The sequence below is a fragment of the Leucoraja erinacea genome, chromosome 7 (assembly GCF_028641065.1).
Source record: "Leucoraja erinacea ecotype New England chromosome 7, Leri_hhj_1, whole genome shotgun sequence".
NCBI lineage: Eukaryota > Metazoa > Chordata > Chondrichthyes > Rajiformes > Rajidae > Leucoraja > Leucoraja erinaceus.
In genome coordinates, this window is record NC_073383.1 from 42,714,835 (window position 1) to 42,740,880 (window position 26,046).

General features: G+C 43.1%; 1 protein-coding gene across 1 annotated transcript in view; it reads right to left on the reverse strand.

Moving 5' to 3' along the window:
- The window catches only part of LOC129699142 (uncharacterized), a 285,806-nt gene that overhangs the window by 256,897 nt on the left and 2,863 nt on the right, over window positions 1–26,046 (reverse strand). Inside the window, exons 2-4 of the mRNA XM_055638811.1 lie at window positions 25,863–26,033; window positions 13,348–16,957; window positions 8,132–8,236 (exon numbers count right to left, since the gene is read on the reverse strand). Coding sequence (XP_055494786.1) covers window positions 8,132–8,236; window positions 13,348–13,530 — 288 coding nt within the window. The 5' untranslated portion in view covers window positions 13,531–16,957; window positions 25,863–26,033. The remainder of the gene's footprint in view (window positions 1–8,131; window positions 8,237–13,347; window positions 16,958–25,862; window positions 26,034–26,046) is intronic.

The following is a 26,046-nucleotide window of genomic DNA, read 5'->3' on the forward strand; positions in this document are numbered from 1 at the left end:
TTTGTCGTTGCAAGGGATGGTACCTGGGGAGGGAGTGGTTTGGGTGGGAAGTGACGAGTTAACCAGGAAGTTGTGGAGGGAACAGTCTCTGCGGAAGTGGAAAGCGGAAAGGGGTGGAGATGGGAAGATGTGACTAGTGGTGAGATCTTGTTGGAGGTGGTGACAATGTCACAGGATTATGTGTCGTCTATCTTCGGTTTAATCCAGCCTCTGCAGTGTCTTCGTACACATAATCAGCCGATAGTTTCCCCCTCTTTGCTTTTCTCCCTTCTTGAACAGCGTAGTAACATTTGAAATTTTCCAATCTAGAACCACTCCTGAATCAAGTGATTCTTGAACGATCACCATTAATGCCTCCATAATCACTAATGCCACCTCTTTCAGAACCCTGGGGTGTAATCCATCTCGTCCAGGTGACATATCCACCTTTAAGGCAAATTCCTTTCATGTGTACAAACGGCCAATAAACTTATTCAATCATTTATTCATTCATTCAGACGTTTCAGTTTTCCAAGCACCTTCTTGTTAGTAATAGCCACTACACTATCTTGTGCCCCCTGACGCTCTTGAATTTCAGGCATGTGGCTGATATCTTCCGCTGTGCAGACTGATGCAAAAAACTTGTTCAATTCATCTGCCATTTCTTTATTCCCCATTATCACTTCTCCAGTATCATTTTCCAGTGGGGACCAATGTACACTCTTGCCTCTTTCTTTCACTTTGTATATCTGAAGAAACTTTTGTTATCCTCTTTTATATTATTGGCTAGCTTACCTTCATAGTTCATCTTTTCTCCCAATATTGCCTCTTCAGTTATAAGGTCATAAGATATAATGGATAGGAGTAGAATTAGGCCATTCGGCCCATCAAGTCTACTCCGCCATTCGATCTGGCTGATCTATCTCTCCCTCCTAACCCCAATTCTCCTGCCTTCTCCCCATAACCTCTGACACCCGTACTAATCAGGAATCTATCTATCTCTGCCTTAAATATATCCACTGACGGCCTCCACAGCCTTCTGTGGCAAATAATTCCATCATCTCACCATCCTCTGACTAAAGACATTTCTTCACATCTCCTTCCAAAAAGAACGTCCTTTAATTCTGAGGTTATGACCTCCAGTCCTAGACTTCCCATTAGTGGAAACATCCTCTCCACAGCCACTCTATCCACGCCTTTCACTATTCTCTATGTTTCAATGAGATCCTCCATCATTCTTCTAAACTCCAGCGAGTACAGGCCCAGTGCTGACAAACGCTCATTGTAGGTTAATCTACTTATTCCTGGGATCAATCTTGTAAACCTCCTCTGGCCACCCTCCATATCCTTCCTCAGATATGGTGTCCAAAATTGCTCACAAAATTGCTAGTTACCTTCTGTTGGTTTTTAAAAGCTTCCCAACCCTCCACCTTCCCACTAACCTTTACAGATTGGGATAATTGGGATAAAGTTGGCAAGTTCCCCTCAACCTGATGGTGCATTTGCAATTCTTAAAGCTAGTTGCCATGGAGATAGAAGCTGCAATGGGTGTAATTACCAGGTTCAGGAACAGCTACTTTCTGGCAACCATCAGGTTCTTAAACCTGCACAACCTTAATCCTACTTTGACAAATGAACACTATGGATCATCTCTTGCACTACCATGGACTTGCTTTTTAGTTGCGTTTGGCATTAACATGTTTTTTTTTTTGCACAGCCTTTCTTTTCGCTGACTTGTAGAGCTTTTACAAATTCTGTGCAATTTCCATTTTATTAATATTGTCTGAGCACATGTGCCTGTGATGCTGCTGTAAGCACGGTCTTCATTGTACCTTTACCTCAATGTACTTATGTACATGACAATAAACTCAGTTTGACTTAAGGGCCTGTCCCACTTACGCGACCTTGGCTCATAAATTACACGACCGCGTGGTCGCTTGAGGCGTACGGGCACCGTAGGGCCACGTGGGACCGGTCCCACTTAGAAGCATGGAGTTGTGCGAGGCTGGTCCCGATATTGCGCGGGGCTCCAAAATTCTTGCAGTGGCCGAAATCTTCACGCGGCAATAGCGGTCGTACGCAGCGTCATGACGTCGTAAGCAGCGTGTTGACAGAATATGCAGCGTCTTGACAGCGTACGCCTAGCTTTGCGTGATGACATCACCGCCCGATGTCGTGCGACGCCCAAATTCAGTCGGCCCGCCTCCTGCCCAGCTGATTGGTAAGCATGATGTAAATGACATCCCGCGGGACTCTGTTGGTCGCGCCAAACGCACGCAATTGTAAGTGGGACAGGCCCTTTAATGATCCACGAAAATATACAGGATCTAGTGAAGGCTGAGGATTGGAAAACCTCAAACACTGCTATTTCAAGGAATGAGAGAGAAAGAAAAGCAGGAAACGTTTGTCCAGCGAGCCTAATATCTGTCATTGGGAAAGTGACGGAATCCATTAATTAAGGAGGACATTTGAAAAATTGTGATGCAGGTCAACATTCAAGCAGAGCAATATAAAAAGGAACAAACATATAATAGAATGGATAAAGAGAAACCAGTTGATGACAGATTATTCAGCATTTCTATAAAGTGCCACATTAAAGTCATTATACAAGTGCATTTTGGGGGTTGGGAATAATTTATTGAACTACCATAAAAAAGAGGTGAGATAAATAGGTCATTTGGAATTGGCAATTTGCAATTAGTGGATCAATGCTTGGGCATGAAGAATTGAATACACTGTAGCCACGTTTGCTGGTGGATTGCCAATTTATGAGAAGGGCCCAAAGAGGCTGCAAAAGATTTAGTGTATGAACAAGAATGAAAAAAATTAATTGATATTGGTTTATTATTGGCACATGTACTGAGATAGTGAAAAACATTGTTTTGCTTGCTATCCAGGTAATTTTACTTCGGAGTCACGTGAGGGACTCCATGAAGAAGTCCGCCCACAGCGCATGCGTGTCATATCGCAAACAACGCATGAACGAGTCGCACCTGGGGAGGACGTCCCCGTGAATGGGAGAATAAAAGCCGACGAACGGCAGGTAAGTGACTCTGCATTTCTAACTTGTTTTAGGAATGGACAGAGTGCCTACAAGAAAGTCGGTGAGGAAGCAGCAAATGAGTCGGGAAGGAGCCGGGGACCTGCAGCAGCAGCAGCCGTTGCCACAGGTGTTATCCATGGAGGAACCTGTGATGCCCGACTTGAGCCCCGCGCCGGCTAAATCGATTTCTCGACCGGGCGGGAAGGCAAAACGTAAGTCCCATCACCTTAATTCGGGTGGTGGAGACAGTCCTTACCAGTTCAGGGGAACTGAGGAGCAGCTGCGGGATATGGAGCAGCCAGGAGCGGCCAGCCCTACGGAGCTGGAAAGCCGCTATCGGTGGATGGATGTCCAGCCGCCGGCGACAGGTGCTCGTGAGTACCGGGGTCGGGAAGGGCGGCAGGATAATATGGAGCGGCCGGGAGCGACCAGTGCAGGGAGGCATGGGGACCGGCAACGGGTACCGCGAGCGACTAGTGCCCGAGTGCACGGAAGTCGGTTGGAGCGGCCCGGGAAGCACCCGCGATCGACCAGCGCCCGAGAGCGCGAAAGTCGGCTGGAGCGGCTGCTGGACGAAATTGTCCTGAGTGGCAGGCTCCGTGAGAGGGAGGATAGCCACAGTGGGCACTATGTAAGCCCCACAGCAGGTTCCCTTAAAGGGCTGCACGATATCTCAGACTCCTCTGAGGGGGATATTGAAAGTCTGATGAGCTCACAATCGGAGCAAGAGGTGGATTCGGCTTCTCCCATTGAAGGGAGGGAGCATAACTTACTGGATATGGTGGGACAGTATTTTCAGCAGCAGCAGACCGGCAAGGACCTCGAGGAAAGGATGGCTGCAAGTATCGAATACATGTCCACACACCAGTTGCAGGCTAATACGATGGCTGAAGTATTGGCAAGGCATTTACCACCTAGGAATTGTAATGCGCTGCATGTAGCCAGTGTTAACAAGTGTATTTGGAAGCATGTGGGGGGCGGTATCAGAAATCAGGATCTTAAGGTCCAAAACGCCCTCAAGAGTCTCACAGCGGGGCTCACAGCTCTGGCCCGTTCCTTTGAGAATGTGGAAATGAATAGCGACCAAAAGGATGCATTAGCATTACTGTGTAATGTGCAGTTTGAATTGAATAACTTAAGGAAGGGAGCTATTCAGCCGGTACTTGACCCTAAATTCGCGGTCTTGTGCAAGGAGAGGGATATTAAACCTCAAACGCTTCTATTTGGTGGAGACTTGTCTAAGCAGGTCAAAGAGTTGGATGAGGAGGCCAGGACTTTGGGGCTGATAAGGGCAGCGAAGGGGTACCTAGGTAGAAGGTATCAACCCTATGGGCGTCCTAGAAAGGGTGGCCAATTTAATACCACCAGGAATTGGAAAGAGAGGAGCCCACAGAGGCAACAGCGTCCTTTTTTAGGGTTTGGCCCGGGACGTCCGCAGTGGAAAATGCGGAAGCCAGTACATCAGCAGCCATCGTATACCCAACATCAAGGGCCTCCACATCAGCGCACCAAAACAAGAAAATAAATAAATTATCACCGATAACCATGGAGGTAGGTGAATCTGCGGCTCCGAAAGTTGTAGGGAGCACGGAGGTTGGAGGGGTATTGCAATTTCATTTGCAAGCATGGTGCAGTATAACTAAGGACAGATTTATCCTTAGCAGTATTAAGGGATATCTCATAGAGTTTATCCATGAACATAACCCTCCAGTACAGCATACACCGGACAGGAAATATATACTTACTAAATTAGAACAAGCAAAAGCTCACATAGAAATAAAAAGATTATTTAATCAAGGAGTCATTGAACAAACCAAACCTGAAAAACAGGAGTTTGTATCCAACATATTTATTAGGAATAAGAAAGATGGAGGTTGTCGAGTTATTATTGATTTGTCAACACTTAATAATTTTGTGCAATATGTTCATTTTAAAATGGATACGTTTAGCACTGCTATAGACTTAGTGTCTAAAGGCTATTTTATGGCAAGTATTGACCTTAAGGATGCTTACTATACAATACCCATTAGATATAGACACAGGAGATTTTTGAAATGTAATTGGATGGGACAGCTTTGGCAGTATAAGGCTTTGCCAAATGGACTTACGTCAGCGCCCAGGTTGTTTACAAAACTTCTAAAACCAGCCTTGGCACTGCTGCGACAACAAAATCATAGAGTAATGGCATATTTGGATGACATCCTTATAGTGGGGAAAACTTATGAATTGGCATGTCAGGCAGTGGAGGCCACCAAGCAATTGTTTCAGCACCTGGGGTTTATTATCCATCCAATTAAGTCCAATTTAACACCATCAACTAATATGGATTACCTGGGGTTCACCATTAACTCAATTGATATGCTAGTGACTTTACCTCTAGGGAAAGCCACAGAGATACAAAGTGATTGTTTAGAGCTTATTAATAATGTTAAGCCATCCATTAGACGGGTAGCCAGAATGATTGGGAAAATTGTGGCTGCTTTTCCTGCCATACAATTTGGACCATTACATTACCAAAACTTACAGAGAGACAAAATTAGAGCAGAATAGAGGCCATTTTGATAGGCCAATGGAGCTAACAATTGACGCTATAAAAGAACTACAATGGTGGGAACACAATGTTAAGTATGGCTCCAAACCAATAGTTATTGATAACCCGTCTATGGTATTACAAACAGATGCCAGTGCAATTGGTTGGGGTGCTACGGATACCATCTCGAGCTGTGGAGGGAGATGGAATATTCAAGAAGCTAACCTACTAAACACCACGGGTATAAATTATTTGGAAATGCTGAGTGCATTTCATGGGCTAAAGTCTTTTTGCTCAGGAATGAGCCAGCAGCATGTTAGGTTGCAGATAGACAATACCACGGTGGTGGCATATATAAATCATATGGGTGGAAATATATCAATATCTTGTGACAAGTTGGCTAATTTAATTTGGCAATGGTGTATCCAAAGGGATATTTCGTTATCGGCTACGTACCTGCCAGGGGTACTAAATTCAGTGGCGGACGCCAGGTCACGTAAATTTAATGAAAATACAGAATGGATGTTGAATAAAAAGGTCTTCGGGGTAATCATAGAAAAGTATGGAAGACCGGATATTGATCGTTTTGCATCCAGGTTAAATCACCAGTTATCAAGGTATGTATCATGGGAACCAGATCCTGGGGCAGAAGCTACAGACGCTTTTTCTCTGCACTGGGGGAAATGGTTCATATATGCATTTCCTCCTTTCTGCCTCATCAATCGGGTACTAAGGAAAATTCAACAGGATTCGGCATCTGGGATTCTCATAGTACCTGATTGGCCTACTCAACCATGGTTCTCGGTGATACAGGATATGGTTTTGGAACCATGTATGCACTTGAAACATAGTAATAAGTTGCTGGTGCATCCAGTAACCCACGATAGCCATCCGTGTTATAAAAATATTAATTTGTTGGCTTGTAGACTTTGAAGGAACCTCTACGAGACATGGGGGGCTATCCAGTAGAACGGTGGATATGATTACTGCAGCCCAAAGAAAGTCAACACAAAAACAATACTTATGTCACATTAAAAAATGGATTAATTACTGTTGTTATAATCATCTGGACCACAGGGATAAGAATGTGCCGGCAGTGCTAGAGTTCCTCACCAGTCTGCACTACGAAGGACTTGGTTATAGCACTATTAATAGTGCGAGAAGTGCTTTATCTACCTTTTTGTGGCAAGGATCAGATCACCTGTCAGTGGGGTCTCATCCGCTGGTAATAAAATTGTTGAGAGGAATCTTTAACACCAGACCTCCTAAACCTAGGTATACCCAGATCTGGGATGCAGGAGTGGTCCTCAACTTGCTTAGAACTTGGTCGCCGGCCACAGCATTGACGCTGGACATGTTAACTCGGAAAATGGTTATGCTGATGGCGTTGGTTACAGCACAGAGGGTCCAGTCACTGCAAAAGTTGAGACTGGATAGTTTCTCTAAGATGGCAGGACGGTTGGTCTTTGTTATACAGGAGTTGGTTAAACAGAACAGACCAGGATCAGCAGGACAAGTCCTTGAATTTCTGGCTTACCCTCAGGACGAACGTCTCTGTGTAATGACACATATTTTATTGTATATTGAACGGACTAAGGCCGTCAGAGGCAAAGAAATGGGGCTGTTAATCAGCTATAGGAAACCTTATAAAAGGGTGTCTACTCAGACTATTTCTAGATGGATTAAATATGGTTTAAATAAGGCAGGAGTGGACACTAATATTTTTAAATCTCACTCCACTAGGGCGGCAGCTACATCCGCAGCAAAACGCCTTGAGGTCTCCATGGACCAAATCCTCAGGACGGCAGGATGGTCGTCGGAGAGGACATTTCAAAGATTCTATAATAAACCACTTAGTGGTATAGAGTCGTTTTCGGGGAAACTTTTAAGTTCCGTGTTATAATTTATCCCTGAGGAATAAGGGTTATGATTTGATTTAATAAATATTATTTATTGTTACGTTATACAATTCGCATTAAGTTTCTGGTTTTTGAAATCATTAACAATTTCTCCCAAACTACCAAGGCAGTTGTGAAGCATGGACTCGGATTTCCAGGGCGTGAGGTCACAGAGCTTTGAAATCTTCATGGAGTCCCTCACGTGACTCCGAAGTAAAATAGTAAGATTAAACGAGAACTTACCAGTTTGAAGTTTGATCTGTATTTTATGAGGAGGAACGTTGAGGGAATACATGCCCTCCGCTCCCACCCTCATTGGGTCATATCTGGAGCTGGTATCTCTTTGTAATCTTGCTATTTTAGGTCAATATTGGGTATCTGTGACCTCACACCACTGCTTTGAAGGATGACACGCATGCGCTGTGGGCGGGCTTCTTCACGTATTCCCTCAACGTTCCTCCTCATAAAATACAGATCAAACTTCAAACTGGTAAGTTCTCGTTTAATCTTACTATTCATGACTCTTTGCTGTTTGTAGATTGTCCCCAGCTACATAAGGATAACTGGTGCCTTCGTCAATCGTAAATTTCACCATCCTATTTTACTCCACTTTTTTCCGCCAGTTTTTTTTACATTTACCATTATCTCAGTGTTTAGGACTAAACAACATTTGATTATTACCTGAATAGATGAGGAGTGTAAGGAACTCAGGTTGGTTTCATCTTTATCATCTGTATCACTCTCTGTATTCTGAGGCAAGGGAGATGGTTGATCTTCGGTAGGAATCTTTATTGAAATATAAAAATTGTAAGATTTTTTTTGAATGCTGAATTTAAGTTAATTACACTGCACAACCTCCTTAAGGTACACAAACAGACCAAATAAATGCTAAATTGTGTTTATGAATTGCTAAAAAAGAATGAAAGTAACAACTGAGATATAATTACCATGGACTGCTGGTGCAAAAGATTCACCATTTACTGGACAAGGAATGGTTATTGTGAGCACATAAAATCCTTCTTTTAGCCAACCAGACGTGTGAGGACCCAGTGCTGGAAGTTGTTTTGGGGAAACAAAGTTGGGTAAACATAGAAACATAGAAAATAGGTGCAGTAGTAGGCCATTCGGCCCTTCGAGCCTGCACCGCCATTCAATATGATCATGGCTGATCATCCAACTCAGTATCCTGTACCTGCCTTCTATCCATACCCCCTGATCCCTTTAGTCACAAGGGCCACATCTAACTCCCTCTTAAATATAGCCAATGAACTGGCCTCAACTACCTTCTGTGGCAGAGAATTCCAGAGATTCACTACTCTCAGTGTGAAAAATGTTTTTCTCATCTCGGTCCTAAAGGATTTCTCCCTTATCCTTAAACTGTGACCCCTTGTCCTGGACTTCCCCAACATCTGGAACAATCTTCCTGCATCTACCCTGTCCAACCCCTTAAGAATTTTGTAATTTTCCATAAGATCCCCCCTCAATCTTCTAAATTCTAGCGAGTACAAGCCGAGTCTATCCAGTGTTTTTTCATATGAAAGTCCTGACATCCCAGGAATCAGTCTGGTGAACCTTCTCTGTACTCCCTCTATGGCAAGAATGTATTTTCTCAGATTAGGAGACCAAAACCATATGCAATACTCCAGGTGTGGTCTCACCAAGGCCCTGTACAACTGCAGTAGAACGTCCCTGCTCCTATACTCAAATCCTTTTGCTATGAATGCTAACATACCATTCGCTTTCTTCACTGCCTGCTGCCTACTTTTAATGACTGGTAGATGGAGGGTGTGTCAGTGAGAGCACATTTATTTTGTGGTAGTTATCATAATCAAACAAATTTAGCAAAATTACTATGTCACAGAAACAGCCTTTTGGCCCGCCATGTCCTTACCAACTGTTTTGCCCATCTATATGAATCCCATTTGCCCAGAAAACAGGATAAAAGTTAAAGTAGGTTATACTGTTAAATTCAGAGAGAGGCCATTTTGCTGGACTGAGTAAAAATCAGTGAAGAAAAACTAGTCTAAAAAAAACGGGAAACAATCAAGAAGTAGATTTGAAGATTTCAAAGTAAATATGCCGTTACAAAGGCAAAAGGTAAGGATAAGGCAAATAAATGGAAACCTATGTGAGACACCAAGAGTTCAATACACAAATACACAATCCTAATGTGTAAAGCTAAAAGGGAAATTATGAAAATAGTGAGAGCGTGTAAAAAATACTGATAAATAAAAACAAAGGGACTCCAAAATTTTGTTTTACATACAGGTACAGGTGCACAACCTTTTATCCGAAAGCCTTGGGACCAGACACTTGTCGGATTTCGGACATTTTCGGATTTCAGAATGGAAGATTTTTAGCGTAGATTAGGTAGGTAGCGCGGGCGGCTTGAAAAGTCTGGAGCAGCTGCCTCCTCCCCGGAGACCGGGAGAATCATTGCATAAATGTTAGTCAGTTAGTTTGGAGGGATTTTATGTGGTGGTGGTGGTGTAGGGGTGAAGGGGGAAACTTTAATTCTTAGTCCCCTACCTACCTGGTCGGCGACTCCCAACCTCGCGGAGCTGGGGGCTCCGTCCGGCCGCGGGCGGCGCCGGTTGTAGCTCCGACCCCGGCAACTCTACCCCTGGCTGCGAGGCGCTCCAAATCCAGCGCGGCCCGCGGCCAGACGTCCCAGCTCCGAGAATGTCGGGAGTCGGCGGCGTCGCAGCGCTGGGATACCAGCGGGGAGCGGGCAATGCCTTACCGGGTCGCCGTGCGGCAAGCTCCGGAGCGCTGTGGCCGCCGACACACAACATCGCGGAGCGTCGCTGGATTTGGAGCCGCGGAGCTGGGGGCTCCGTCCGGCCGCAGGCGGCGCCGGTTGGAGCTCCGACCCCGGCAACTCTACCCCTGGCTGCGCGGCTCCAAATCCAGCGACGCTCCGCGATCTTGTGTGTCGGCGGCCACAGCGCTCCGGAGCTTGCCGTACGGCGACCCGGTAAGGCATTGCCCGCACCCCGCTGGTATCCCAGCGCTGCGACGCCGCCGACTCCCGACATTCGCGGAGCTGGGGCGTCCGGCCGCGGTGCTGCGCTGGATTTGGAGCGCCTCGCAGCCAGGGGTAGAGTTGCCGGGGTCGGAGCTACAACCGGTGCCGCCCGCGGCCCCACCGGCCACAGCGCTGCGGAGCTTACTGCACAGCGACCCGGTAAGGCATTGACTGCTCCCCGCCTCTCCGACCAGGTAGGGGACTAAGAATTAAAGTTTACCCCTTCACCCCCCCTTCACATAAAAGCCCTCCAAACTAACTGACTAACATTTAAGCAATGATTTACAGACGTTTAAGCGTCTCCCGGTCTCCAGGGAGGAGGCAGCCGCTACAGTAGTACAGACCTGGGTTGACCGTGGGTCGTTTTGGGTCAAGTTTGGCGCCAAACGCGAGCTTTGGTGCGCAGACGACATCTGGAAAAAATGGCCGGTTTTCGGAGCTTTTCGGTTTCTGGAACTCCGGATAAAAGGTTGTGCACCTGTACTTATATTTTAACATGCAAGAAACATTGTGTTATAGAAAAACATTTTTAATAATTATGTTAATGGAGAAAATGCAGTTATCGGCTAGAGTTTCAGACTTACAATAACAAAGTTATTTTACCACAAAAAAGATGAAGGTGAAAGACTGGAGGCCTTGTGATACAAGGGGAGACTGGATAAGTTGGGACTGGTTTCCCTGGAGCAGAGGCGAGGGGTGACCTTAGTGAGATTTACAATATTATGAGGGGCATAGATAGGTTGGTCACAGTCGTTAGGTTAGGAAGTGCAACATTGAAGGTTGAGAGGAGAAAGATTTATAGGGTATCTGAGCGGAATGTTTTTCACATGGAATGTGGTGGGTAAATGGAATGAGCTGCCAGAGGACGTCATGCAGGCAGGTATAATTACAATGTTTCAAAGGTATTTGGACAAGTACATGGATAGGAAAGGTCAGGTGGATATGGACCAAACATTGCATTTAAGGTTCTGAGGGGCAGACAAAGGTGGGTGCTGAGATATGTTTTTGAGATAAGGAATGACCCATTTAAGACGCGAGGTAGAATTTTTTTTCTGCAGGATCATGAATTTGCAATCCCAGAGAACTGTGGAGGAAAGGCTATGACAGAGAGATTTTTAGACTTCCAAGGGAGTCAGGCAAGAAAGTGGAGTTGAGGCTGTGAGTAGATCTGCCATGGTATTGAATAATGGAGCAGGCTCTCAGAGACAGATAGACTGTCTCTAGCCTGTGTGCCCATACTTGTTGCTGTTTCAATGAAAATGGGCAGATATTTATATTGATTGGTGGAGAGGAAAGAAGCACCCTTCCACAAGGAGGATCTTTGCTCTGACCTCTGACCTGGGCGATTCCCAAATTGCGACAGACCAAGCTTCCTGGGTAACCTCAATGCCAACGAGAGAAAATATGCCATTATGTAAAGATGTGACTGGCAATAAAGGTAGGGATAACTAACTCCAGCGGAGTCCACCTCCTGACAGGATGCTTGGAACATAACCCTGCCATTACTAATACCCTGATCGTCTGAGAGACTTTACTGGGAGTTTATATCATTGCACAAGGAACAACAAGGGTGTCCACAAACCTGCGCCATGACATGGGCCAATGATTACATGGTCAACCCACTGTGTAATCTACTGTTATCCAATTTGATTTGAAAAAAAGTTGTAACAGGAATATTGCTAGAAAATACAATTCCGATTTTCTGTAGATTGATAGAGATTCATAGTTATACAGTGCGGAAACAGACCCTTTGACCCTCGTCTATGCTGACAAAGAAGCATATCAGCGTTGATCCCGCCTGCCTATGTTTGGTCCATATCCACCTGGCCTTTCTTATCCATGTACCTGCATTTCGTTGTCTCTGTACTGTACACTGACAATGACAGTTGAATCTGAATCTGAATCCGACCTGTCCAAATGCCTTTAAAACATTGTAATTATACCTGCCTGTACTACCCAATTCCCTGGGCCGATGGGATTGATAGAGATGGGCAAAACTGTCAGTAAGGACAAGGTGGGCCAAAGGGCCATTTCTGTGCTGTGACTTAGTAACTTTGCTAACTTTGTCTGATTATGATAACTACCACAAACAAAATGTGCTCTCACTGCCCAACCTACTGCTTTATCTACTCTCTCACTGCCTTCCATCTACTCAACTTGGTTTCCACAAAACTACTTCCAGCACTGGGTCAGCAAATATGGCTGCAATATACTCAATCCCTTTCTCCGCAGCATTAATATCTTTGATTTTCATTGTACGTACTTCAGCAGATTTGTGAATATGACAATAAACTCGACTTGACGAGACTCCATACTTGGAGCACAAAGTTGATCTCTAGTGATATGAAAATGACCCATTTATTCTAATGGAATTTGAGTTAGCCAATCCCTCAGTCAAGACCATATTTACCCTTCTCACATTAACTCCTCTGTTGCCTCTTTTATGTACCACATCAATTCATTTTCAAAACTTAGCTTCCCTTTATTTAGCTACTATTTACATCCTCAATAAATATTAAGAAAATTGTCAAAATAGTTATTCAAAGTCAGTTCTCCTGCTATCCAGTTTGCCTGTCCAAAATCCTAATAAGTTCATATTAGAATCACTGTTCGGCAAATGTTCTCTCATTGAAACAAAATCTATCTGTCCAATTTTTCAGGTTCAGCTTTCTTTGTCAAAAGGTGAGAAGAAAGTAGTACCATGCGTTTTTTTATTTTGGGATTCTTTAACTTTTTTGCTTTTCTTCCTCATGCGTTCGGTTAATTTAAGTATTATACCATTATCATTCTATTTTAGAAACTGGCTAATAGATTTTCTCTGCCATCTCATCAATGTTTTACAGGGGATCATATCTGATTTTGTTATTACCTGATATTCTCCAATCTCCTGGTTTCCCTCCAGTGTTTGAGTACTATATTGACGTTGCAGAGACTGCAATGAAGCTGCATCTGCAGGAAAGAACACACTAAGGCGTCGTCCCTCCGTTTTCTGGATTGAAACATAAACATAATAATAAATAATTGTCTCACAATATATCATTTTATTTTGCATCACTTCCTTAGCTGAGCAAGGACCTAATCAAATGTGAACTCAGAAGAAAAAGCCCTTAAATTTGTTAAAATGTCCCAACAAAGCGACTTACTGAGCAAGGAATATTAATTGTGAACTCAGTAACCTTTGTATAAATCCTTTCATTAGATTTTATGCAAACAATTACAGCAGTTACAATAAGTAGAACTTGCTTACAAGTGAAACAACTAGTGGACTGGTGCGGCAACAACAATTTAGCATTAAACGTCGACAAAACAAAGGCGATGATTGTCGACTTCAGGAGGTCGCAGCCCAAACACACACCGCTCAACATCAGTGGCACCACGGTGGAGAGAGTGAAGAGCATAAAGTTCATCGGAGTGCAAATTACAGACAGTCTCACCTGGTCCAGGATCAACACTGGGATTGTCAAACGGGCCCATCAGCGATTGCACTACCTGAGGAAACTCAAACAGGCCTCACTCCCCACCAACATCCTCAGGACTTTTTTACAGGGGCACGGTGGAGTCTGTACTCACGTACTGCATGAACAAGTGGTACTCCAACAGTAACTGCTCAGATAGGAAGGCTCTGCAGAGGGTAGTGAGAGGAGCAGAGAGGATCATTGGCGTCTCCCTACCCTCGGTACAAGAACTGTTCCAGAGCTGTTGTCTGAAAAAAGGTCTGAGAATAGCTAAGGACAAACTGCACCCCCTCCACATACATCTGGATCTCCTGCCATCAGGCAAGAGATACCGTAGCATCAAAGCCCAGACTACCAGACTGCTAAACAGCTTCCTGCCACAGGCTGTGAGGCTGCTAAACAGTCACTCCACCTGATTCTGCTGCTTTGCACTGACAATTTAATAACTCTGGCACTGACCACTCAAATCAGCTGCCCTGGACATTTTAATGACTGTGTTTACTGTATTTTAATGTTGCTGTTTTACCTGCTTTTAACTATTTATACTGTTTATTTTCTTTGCTTCCTTCTCTAATTCCTTCCCTAAGGGGTTCTTTTCTCCCAACACTTTCCTGCACCTTCACGATTCTTGCTTACTTTTCTTACTTCTTTTATTTCTTTCTTTTTTAAAGCTCAAAAAATGAAGTGGTACAACATAATGTAATAAGATATATGCGATGTATTAATGTGATTTACTGTACTGCTAATAAAAATAAAATTAAAAAAAAAAAAACTATTTATACTGTTTCATCAGGGTCTGGATTGTTTTTACTGTTATTATGTGTGAAATGTTTAAGATTTATGTGCGATGCTCCGGTATTCCCGAGGAAACGTCCTCATTTTGCACTGTACAATTGTTGCTTTGCAAGATGACCATAAAGGTTGATTGATTGATTGATTGATTGATTGATTGATTGTTGAAGATGGATCTTCACAGTTACAGTGTAGGCATATGTTTTTTAGAGGTGGATACATGATTCAATACTTCCATCTACTTTTTTCAAATTAATCCCAGCTAAGTGATGCAAGTTAACTGGCTGCTGTCAGGCAAACAGAATATTCCAGATCAAGTAACATCAGCTTGCTTAACTGTTGCTATTGTCAACAGTATCTGAAGAATAGATTTCAGAGAACAAAGCTAAATAGTTCAAATAACTGCAAGATAGCCATGTCAAGATAACCTTAGATCATTTGGCATCATTGCACATGCAGCACCAGGTAGCACATGTGGCTGCTTGACAAATTAAAACAATATGCCTAATGGAACAGCAGAGCAACAACATACTGGAGGAACTTAGTGGATCAAGAAGGATCTTTGGGGTTGTTAGGGGATAGAAATTGTCAACATTTTAGGTTGAAACTATGTGTCCTGATGCAGGGCTTCAACTTGAGATGTTGGCAATTCCTTCCCTCCTTCAACCCGCTGAGTTCCTCCACAGATTGTTTGTTGATCAAGATTCACCGTCCGCAATCTCATGCTTCCGAGATGATAAATGGTGTTGCTGAAAAAGAACAGAGGCAAATAAAACCAGAAAATGTGGAAAAAATCTCACCTGGTCAGCTGGCACCTGTGGGAAGAAAAACAGTTAACATTTTAGATTGAAGTTCTGATTAAGGATCTTTACACAGATTTTGCCCAACAAGTGGGTGCTCCTAACATTCTGTTTTTATACCTAAACCTATAATACTAACTCGGCATCACTGTCAATTCGGGCTATCTGATCAAACTCATATTTTTCAGCACCGTAGAAATTATCCTGTCCAAGACAAGAAGAAATTGCAGTGTTGTGAATGTAGCCCAGTACATCACACAAACCAGCCTCCCCACCATTGGCTTGGGAAAGCAGTCAATCTAATCAAGGACCTTTTTCAACCCATTCATTCCCTCTTCTTCCCTCTCACAGCAGGCGGAAGACACAAAAACTTGAAAGCACAAATCACCAGATTCGTAAACAATTTATTCCCCACTGTTATCACACTACGGAGTGATCCTCCCATAGCTAAGGTGTAACCACAATCTTCCATCCTCCCTCATTGTGGGCCTAGACATTTTCCTCAGTAATGGCAATGCTCTAATGTAACACAATATTCTGCACTCTGGTATTTCCCCTTTGCACGATCTGCTGTACTGGTGTATAGCTTGATTGCATTCATGAACAGCATGATTTGACTGGATAGCACACAAACAAAGCTTTTCACTGCATCTCAGCATATATGTCAATAATAAATCAATACCAACATCTTCAGAGTGTATCAATATTTAAAAAAAAAACACCTTTAGTGTCTGTGTATTTTCATACAATAGTGTTTGAATGAACCATTTTTCATGCTAGGCAATGTCTTTCTAAAGACTCCAGTGTTGACAGCTGGAGGCTCCCCATCTTCACTCCCCTCCCTTCACTACATATAACGGAAAAACGAGCAGCGTCAGAATATTTCAAAACCATATCTGTGCTTGAACAAGACAAATCTCTCCTCATTCAAGAATTCCTGTTAGCTGCAGCTAGAATAAAGAACACTTCAGAAGATGCTAGTCCTTTTATGTTGTGCCACAAATGCCTAAAATGTAATAATCTAGAGAGCCAAGTAGGTAAAATGACTCACTCAATCTGAGGAGGTGTTCACCAAGTCAAGTATCATAGGGTTACCATTGCTGTACACATCTCACTCCATGTATCTGGACATAGTTGGATGTCCATGTCTTTCAATCAACTACGTTTCATCAAAAGAATGTAAGGTTCTAAATGAACCCAGAGTACAAATGAATTGTGTTGCCCAAAATTGCTATATAGCCATTCTAATCCTTTAAAGCAAGGATAATTGACCCTTTCCCGAACAGTTAACTTCATCAAGTATCTCTGGATCTTTAATTACCTTAGAATTTGATGCATCTAAAATTTCATTTTGATCTCCTTCATCTTCAAAAGCAAACATGTAAAGAGTGTTTACTGAGACATCTTTAGAGGGATACACTCCTGAATATCTCTATATTGAAAAAAAATTAAAAAAATCTCAGCAATATTGCATATACTTTATATTAATCTGCATCATCTCTGATATTATGTGTATTTAGCATCCCAGGGATTTGAGTGTTAAATCTACTGCAATGCAGAATAAATTGAGCACAGCATAATAGACATTAGTCTAGAAATTCATTATCACATAAAATGGTGCATATTGTTCGCAACGTGGCTAATTTCCAGTGATCCATGACAGTGGACTTGCATATCGTGTTCAATGAGTCTTATTTCAAAGTCAAACACACTTTGAGTGCACAACACTATGACACTTTTGTACTAAATGATTGACCATTATAGAATCAGAGCTATTATAAACTGGTATTTTGGGCTTGTTTTTTGTCCTTTTTCTGCATTTGGCCCATGGCCCTCGGAACCCTTCCTACCCATATATCTGTCCAAATGTCATTTGAAAGTTGCATGTTTCCCCCACTATAGATTCTTCTGGCAGCTCATTGCAGATATTGACTTCTGAGTAAAAAAGTTGCCCAAGGTCTCTCTTAAATTTCTGCCCTCTCACCTTGTCTATGCCCTCCAGTTTTAGAATCCTCTACCCTGGCGAAAAAACTGAGGGTTCACTTTATCCAAGCCCCTCACAATCTTTGTGAAATTTGGGGAATTCTCTGCCAGACAAAGCAGTAGAGGCCAATTCACTGGATGAATTTAAAAGAGAGTTAGATAGAGCTCTAGGGGCTAGCAGAAACAAGGGATATGAGGAGAACGAGGTTACTGATTGTGGATGATCAGCCATGATCACAATGAATGACAGTGTTGGCTTGAAGAGCCAAATGGCCTCCTCTGCACCTATTTTCTATGTTTCTAATCTTATACACCCCAACAAGGTCACACCTCAGCCTCCTACACCCAAAGGAAAATGTCTCAGCCTATCCAGCCTCTTCCTGTTCAACTCAAGTCTGCAAGCCCCAGTAATGTCCTGGTGAATCGCTTCTGCAGCCTTTCTGACTATAACATGCTAATTACTAACCTGCACGCTTGGCTGACATCAGGCAGTGCGCCTGAATGTCATTGTATGCACCACTTCAATGACAATAAAGTAACAAAGGTTAAAAAAAATCAGGCTTCTAACTCTTGAATCACACCCATCCACAAAATCAGCCAGGCTTGTTCCACAGGAAGGTCTATTCTAAAGGTGAAAGATCCTCCCACCACACAGTCATGGAGTCCAGAAATCGTGCAACAGAGAAATGGACTCTTTAACCACAATGTCCATGCCAACATTTTTGCCCTTCTCCACTCATGCCATTTGCCTGCATGCATTCCCCCATGATCAAGATGTAGAGAAGATGTGCCAGGAGACATCTGAGAGGCTAAAAGAAAGTAGGGGTCAGCCCCAAGGTTCACTACTGGAAATAAGTCCCTGAGAACATGGGAAGTGTGCAGGAAGAAATTCCAGCATATTGAGGAAGCTCCCCAATCCTTCTAAATCTCACTGACAGGTGCTGCCTTGCAGCAGTTGTGCCCCACAGTCAGGCCTCAAGATGATAGCAAAAGCATTGGCACAGACAAATGGTCATAACATGCGCAATACAAACAGACTGTACTCCTGACATGACTGAATCATACTCAATTTCAAAGCCTTCATGACTAGCAACTCACTTAGACAACAATACAGCAATTGCAGCTACTTACAGAGCCTGCATCTGAACATTCCCTTTTGTCTTGTGGAATATGCTACTCAACAGCAGGCACTCTCCCTGAAAGGGCATCCTTCCAGGCTCAAGAATCAGCGTGCATGGGAAGCGATAAGGGATACCAAGAACCTCGTGCCGACTGGAGCTGAGAATGCCATAGATCAAGAATGCTTTATCATTGCAACCAGCCCTTTTACCAGTGGAGGCCCGGAGCTTGGAGCCGGGCAGCAGGCAGCGGGTGGTGGAGCTTGGTGCCAGGCAAGAGGCAACGGGGGAGCTGGTGCATTGGCCACGGGCAACCGGCAGGCGAAGATGGCGGGCATTACACCTGGTCTTGGCAGGTCTAGAGTGAAGCCTGAGATCTACAAGACTGTTGACGGTAAGGTTATTGTTGAGGACGAGTTACTTAATTTTCTTGCTGTAAAGATTAAGACATTAAGCCAGGATGAGATTGTCCTTCTGGCTGCAAACACCTTTGATTCTGAGTGGATAGAGTCCTGAAAAAAAGTTCTGTTTGAACTCTGCCCCACTACACAGCGGAATGTTTCCCACAGAAATACGTTAACAACATAAAGATTTGCCTTAAAGTAATGAATGAATGTGGGGAGAATACTCCCAGATTTGTCTCTCACTACTTGGATGAACTGCCGCCGGTGACATTTTCTAACATGGATGGCTCGAGCCTACTTGGGAGAATGGAGCAGCTGGACGCTGAGGTCTGTTCTATGAAGCACGTCATGCAGCTACAGGCTGATGTAAGCGAAGATTTCCATCAGTGGAAATTGATTGCCGAGTGGGTGCATTGGAGCGCACCTTGATCACTACTCCAGTGTGTGCATTGGAGCGCACCACTGACCTGACTCGGGGCAGTGGTCCGGATGCGTTGGTGGCGTTGGATGGAGCCACTGGGAGCTGCACTGGCAGGAGCCTCTGGCTTAGTTGTCGGAGTGAGGGCTGCAGCAGAGGGCCTTGCATTAAACGTGGAGAATAGTCCCAGTGGTCTAACGTTGCAAGACTCTCCAAAGTGGAGTCATGTTGTGAAAAAGGGTCGACATCATGCTCCAGACAACACTGTTGGTAACCCAAAATTGTGCACTATTACCACCGGGCAGAGAAATAAATCCAGTAACGCTGTGCCTATTATTGGTACCGGATTATGGGAATAGTCAGAGGTAGGATATCAGGGGGGTGTGGGTATTCTATGGAACAAGCTTGACTCATCAATAAATGTGGTTCGGCTTGATGCTGACTGGTGCATTGCAATACACTTTGCTCACAATGACAAGGAATTTGTTATCCTGAATGTATATACACCCTATGAATGCCATCAGAATGAGGATGAATATTCAAATAGACTTGCTTTCATCTATTCTTTCATTCAAAACAATAATTATTGTAGTGTATATGTCATTGAGGATATGAATGCAGATATCTCAGATAGGAACTCATTATTTGCCAATCATATGGCTCAGTTCTGTCAAGATAATAATTTAATATTGTCAAGTAAAGTGCTTTTACCTACAGATAGTTATACTTATATTAGTGAGGCCTGGCACACCACATCATGGCTGGACCACTGTATTAGTACAGCTGATGCACATGCCTCATTGGGGTGTATGAGCATTCTGTACGGGGCAGCAATGACTGATCATATACCTGTTGCATGACAATAAATGTTGAACACATACCTGTGGTATCCAGAGATAGAAAGAAATAGCTTTAATACAGAAAAACTGGACTGGTCAACGCTTACAAAGGAAGACATCCTAGCCTATTATGCCCATACAGATAAATCCTTAAGCAATATTCATCTACCTAAAGATGCAATAATATGTAGCAATGTTAATTGTAAAGATATGAAGCATAGGAGAGATATCTGCTCCATGTATAATGATATAGTAAGTGCTTTATATGTAGGCAGTAAGCCCTACTGCAAGCATGAAAATAAGACACATAACATCAGGCCTGGCTGGAATAAGTATGTAGCTGAGTATCATACTGAAGCCTGTGAAGCCACCAAATCATGGGCTATGGCAGGTAGACCCAGACAGGGGCCTGTGTTTGAGCACAAGAAGCTCACTAATGTAAGGTATACATAAGTATGCTGTTCACTTCATCTGTAAAAATGAGCAAGCTATGAGGGCTGATTCCATGGCTAAGAAGCTGCTAAGTAACAATGCTACAGATTTTTGGAAGAAAGTGAGAGCTCTTAACAGTTGCAAAACATCTCTACCGTGCACTGTAGATGGAATCTCCGGAACAGCTAATATCGCGGAGTTATGGCGACAACATTATAGTACTTTATTCAACTGTGTCCAAGGTGACTTGTATAGGTGAACAATATTGAGAGTAATGACTCAATGGCGATTATGTCACATAAGGTGTATCATGCCATGAACAAGCTGTCCAACAACAAAGCAAGTGGCTTGGATCATATTTCTGCTGAACATCTTAAGTATGCGAGTATGAGGATAGCTCCTCTCCTTGCTATTTGTTTTGCTGGCTTTATGATTCATGGCTTGTTACCAGACTCAATGTTGTCTGTCCTGTTAGTGCCGGTCATTAAGGACAAAGCTGGTAAAGTAGGCAGCCTAAATAATTACAGGCCCATAGCTTTAGCCAGCATATTGTCAAAAGTTTTAGAAAGAGTTCTGCTGGATAGAATAAATGAGTTTGTTAACTTCACAGATAACCAGTTTGGCTTTAAAGCGAAACATGGCACTGACTTATGCATATATGCGCTAAAGGAGATTGTAAACAAATATAACCATATAATATAACCATATAACAATTACAGCACGGAAACAGGCCATCTCGGCCCTACAAGTCCATGCCGAACAAATTTTTTCCCCTTAGTCCCACCTGCCTGCACTCGTACCATAACCCTCCATTCCCTTCTCATCCATATGCCTATCCAATTTATTTTTAAATGATACCAATGAACCTGCCTCCACCACTTCCACTGGGAGCTCATTCCACACCGCCACCACTCTCTGCGTAAAGAAGTTCCCCCTCATATTACCCCTAAACTTCTGTCCCTTAATTCTGAAGTCATGTCCTCTTGTTTGAATCTTCCCTATTCTCAAAGGGAAAAGCTTGTCCACATCAACTCTGTCTATCCCTCTCATCATTTTAAAGACCTCTATCAGGTCCCCCCTTAACCTTCTGCGCTCCAGAGAATAAAGACCTAACTTATTCAACCTATCTCTGTAACTTAGTTGTTGAAACCCAGGCAACATTCTAGTAAATCTCCTCTGTACTCTCTCTATTTTGTTGACATCCTTCCTATAATTTGGCGACCAAAATTGTACCCCATACTCCAGATTTGGTCTCACCAATGCCTTGTACAATTTTAACCATTACATCCCAGCTTCTATATTCAATGCTCTGATTTATAAAGGCTAGCATACCAAAAGCTTTCTTTACCACCCTATCTATATGAGATTCCACCTTCAAGGAACTATGCACGGTTATACCCAGATCCCAAATATAGATGCAAAAACTCTTCAATTCTTATGTGCTTTATTGATGCTTCCAAAGCCTTTGACCGTGTAAATCACAGAAAGCTGTTTGGTAAAATGAGTCAAAGAGGGTTGCCTAAATACATTGTTAGAATTCTGGCCTACTGGTATGCCCACCAGACTACGCAAATAAAATGGGGCACTAGGGTCTCAGCCCCATTTGGGGTTAGCAATGGTGTTAGACAAGGGGGAATTTTGTCCCTAGTACTTTTTAATCTATATATTGGTGATCTGTCTAAACAATTGAAAGCCTGTAACACTGGGTGCATGATTGGTAATATTTTAGTAAACCATATTATGTATGCAGATGATCTTGTAGTCTTTAGTGCATCTAGCGCTGGTTTCCAGCAGCTCCTTACTATATGTTCTGTGTATGGTGTGGAACATGACATTAAATATAATGCTAGTTAAACCCCTTTTTCACGGGGCGACTTGATGCAAGAGGTAACCAGAGTTTAACATCGTGGGAACCTCGTGCGATAACAGTACGGCATTCGTGGACCACCGTGGACCACCGTGGCGCTAACGGCAGGTAATCGTGTAACTTGGGTACTCGGGAGAAAATTCAAGCAAGCTTGAATTTCTCCAAGAGTGACTTGTACACTTATGGTTGAGCATTGCAACATTTTATGAACGTAGTGGCCAGTGCGATATCCGTAGTAACTCTTGCGGTAACCGTGGGAACTCCTGCGGTAAACCCGGAAGCTGGACAGAGGGGACAGAAGGTGAGTAAAAAAGGTGTTCTCAATGTCGCCAATGGAACATGTGTCCATCGAGGACGTCCCACCTCATTGTCATTGTTGGAGAATCTTTTTAACAGGAACACGCAGAGATGGCTCCCAGAAAAGCTCAAAGAAAGGGGGTAAAACATGTCAGAAAGGTTTTTGCCATGCAGGAGAATGAGGAGGAGACACAGCAAGAGAGACAGGTGGAGAGGCAACAGGAGATGCCAGAGATAACACTGCCTGTGGGCTCCTTGGAGCAGGGAGAGGGTGCGCAAGGTGGATTTCAGATTGCCTCCCCAGTAGCCGTTGTAGGAATAGCCTCTACAGACGCTTATGTAAAGGGAAGATGGCAGAAGGTAAGGCCATATAACTTCTCCAGGGAACAAGAGGGGGAACTTGTAGAATGGTACCAATTTAACGAGATTCTCTACGATAAGTCCAGAGAGGATTATAGAAACAGGGAGAGAAAACGGAACCTGCTGGAGACGAAGGCTGCGGAGTATCCCGGGTGCTCATGTGAGTATATATAACGATATATCAGCTCATCAACAGGAGAACCATTTAATGTTATCCAAGATTTAAAAACATACAATACTATAGATGTAAAAGTGCTGTTTTTGCAGTTAAACTTCTCATATAAGTCCGTCTGTGCCCTGCAGCTGCAAAGTAAAAAAGTCGCAGACAGCTTTTACACCCTCTGTGTTTGAGGTTGGAATCATGTCTCTAAGTGCCATAAATTAAATTATGACATCATTTGTGCCACGTGATGATTTAATTGCACTTGACAGTTTACAATGCTCATTCAAGATTTAACGGGAAAGCTCGGGAGACGGACAAGTCACTCGCACAAATAACAGAAATGCCGAGTACCGTGGGAACTCTTTGTCTACCCCCCCCTGTTATATCGTATGATATCGTGCTAGACCACGACCACTTCACTCTGGTCACATCCTGCGTCAAGTCGCCCCGTGAAAAAGCCCCATAAGAGTGCTGTTATGATCTGTAGAACCAAAGAGGATAAATGTCTAAATTGATTTTAAATTGTCTGACAATAATCTTAGTGTCTGTAATAAGGTAAAATATCTAAGGGCATATTATTACAGAACATATGACAGATGATGAGGATATTTATAGGCAACGACGCATGCTGTATGTACAGGCGAATATTCACTTGCGTGAATTTGGTGCGTGTGCAGATGTGGTGAAGATGTCGCTATTTAGAGCATACTGCACACCACTCTACACTGCGCACCTGTGGTCGAACTATGGAAAGACAAGTTTGCAGAGACTAAAGGTGGCATATAACTATGCCATGAGAACACTGCTAAGGAAACCTAGATGGTGTAGTGCCAGTAATATGTTTGTGGCTACAGGAGTCAGTACTTTAGAAGCTATCCTAAGACATCACATGCATTTGCAGGATAAATGACTCTAAAAATGTGATTATTGTGGCCTTGTTAAACATAAGGGTTAGCACTACACGCTACGAATTCCAGCTGTGGAGACACTGGTATCATTGTCTCGTTATAGGACATTGATCATTCTTTTAATCTGGATTTTTAACTTATGTACTGTGTTTTAAAAAATATATAATTTATGATGCTTTTATGTGATATAGAAACATAGAATTTACTATATTTACTATATACTAAGATTTTATACGTACTTTTGATATTTAATATGCAATGCATTTTTTTAATGTAATGTTGCCCCTTGACTGGACCTCGAGTCTGTAATGAAGTTTATTATTATTATTATTATATGTCTCCTCACCAAATAGCATTCAGTGATTTGTTGTCATCTGTATGCCTCCTCCCAAAAAAAACATGCACGGCAAAGCTGTTCTTCTCATTTTCACCACTGCAGCCGTGCAGGGGAGATCAGGCACACAGCACCTCTCCTCAGCACCAAGGAGTCCTCAGTTTCAATTCTGTGCCAAGTCCACAATTAGTTAAGATGCATCCAAGTGATTTTTGACACTGATTTCAGTGACTTCACACAATTGACATCAAATTGACCATTTGTTTTCTGGATTGACTCTCCCTTGTCTTGAGTTCAGAAACACCAGGAAACCATATTATGCCAACTGATTATCACAAGGTCTAGTCTGTTGGCAGGCCATTGGCATCAATATAAAGAGCATTCAAAGTACGGTTTAATTCTACTGAGAATAACTGGGAATAGAATGAGAGGTCAGTCTTAATAAACCAAACAGCTCTACCACCTTACAATTCCTACCTGTTCTTAGTACGTTAAACAAAGGCTTTTGCCAGAAATAAAGGTAAAGGTACTTCAGATTTAAAGCACCAAAGACCCAAATAAATTCCCTCTGCTGCTGCATGTACAATGAACATGAGTATTGATTCAGTAAGTAACTGAATTGTTCAGGGCAGTCTCAAGTCAGACCACTGTCATTTCCTCATCTGATCAATCACATTTGGATTGGCAGAAGCCTACTAGACAGTAAAGATTATTGGTCAATATCCAGTAATCCATGCGAAGTGTAAAGACACATTTTATGCAGCTATGTTGTTCTTATGGTTTAATACCTTACAGCCAACCCCTATGAAGTCAAGTATGGAGATAAAGGGAGAGGGGTTGAGGTATGCTAGAGTCCCCCAAGCATTGCTGCATTCATAGAAACATAGAAAATAGGTGCAGGAGTAGGCCATTTGGCCCTTCGAGCCTGCACCGCCATTCGATATGATCATGGCTGATCATCCAACTCAGTATCCCATCCCTGCCTTCTGTCCATACCTCCTGATCCCTTTAGCCACAAGGGCCACATCTAACTCCCTCTTAAATATAGCCAATGAACTGGCCTCAACTACCATCTGTGGCAGAGAATTCCACAGATTCACCACTCTCTGTGTAAAAAAATGATTTTCTCATCTCGGTCCTAAAAGACTTCCCTCTTATCCTTAAACTGAGAGGAGCGGAAAAAAACACATTTACACATGGTTTAACTTTCTTACCCTCTCAGTGACCAGATTGTTCTGTTCTCCATCAACCCTATTGGTCTCTGTTTCTTGTTCTCCCCACAAATCTGGAATGTGCATGTCTACTACATATGGTTGACCCCCTTTTGATGCATCAGGGGACTGATTGATTGAAGTGACAGAATCCAACCTTTTTTTAGCATATTTCTGAAACAAGAAA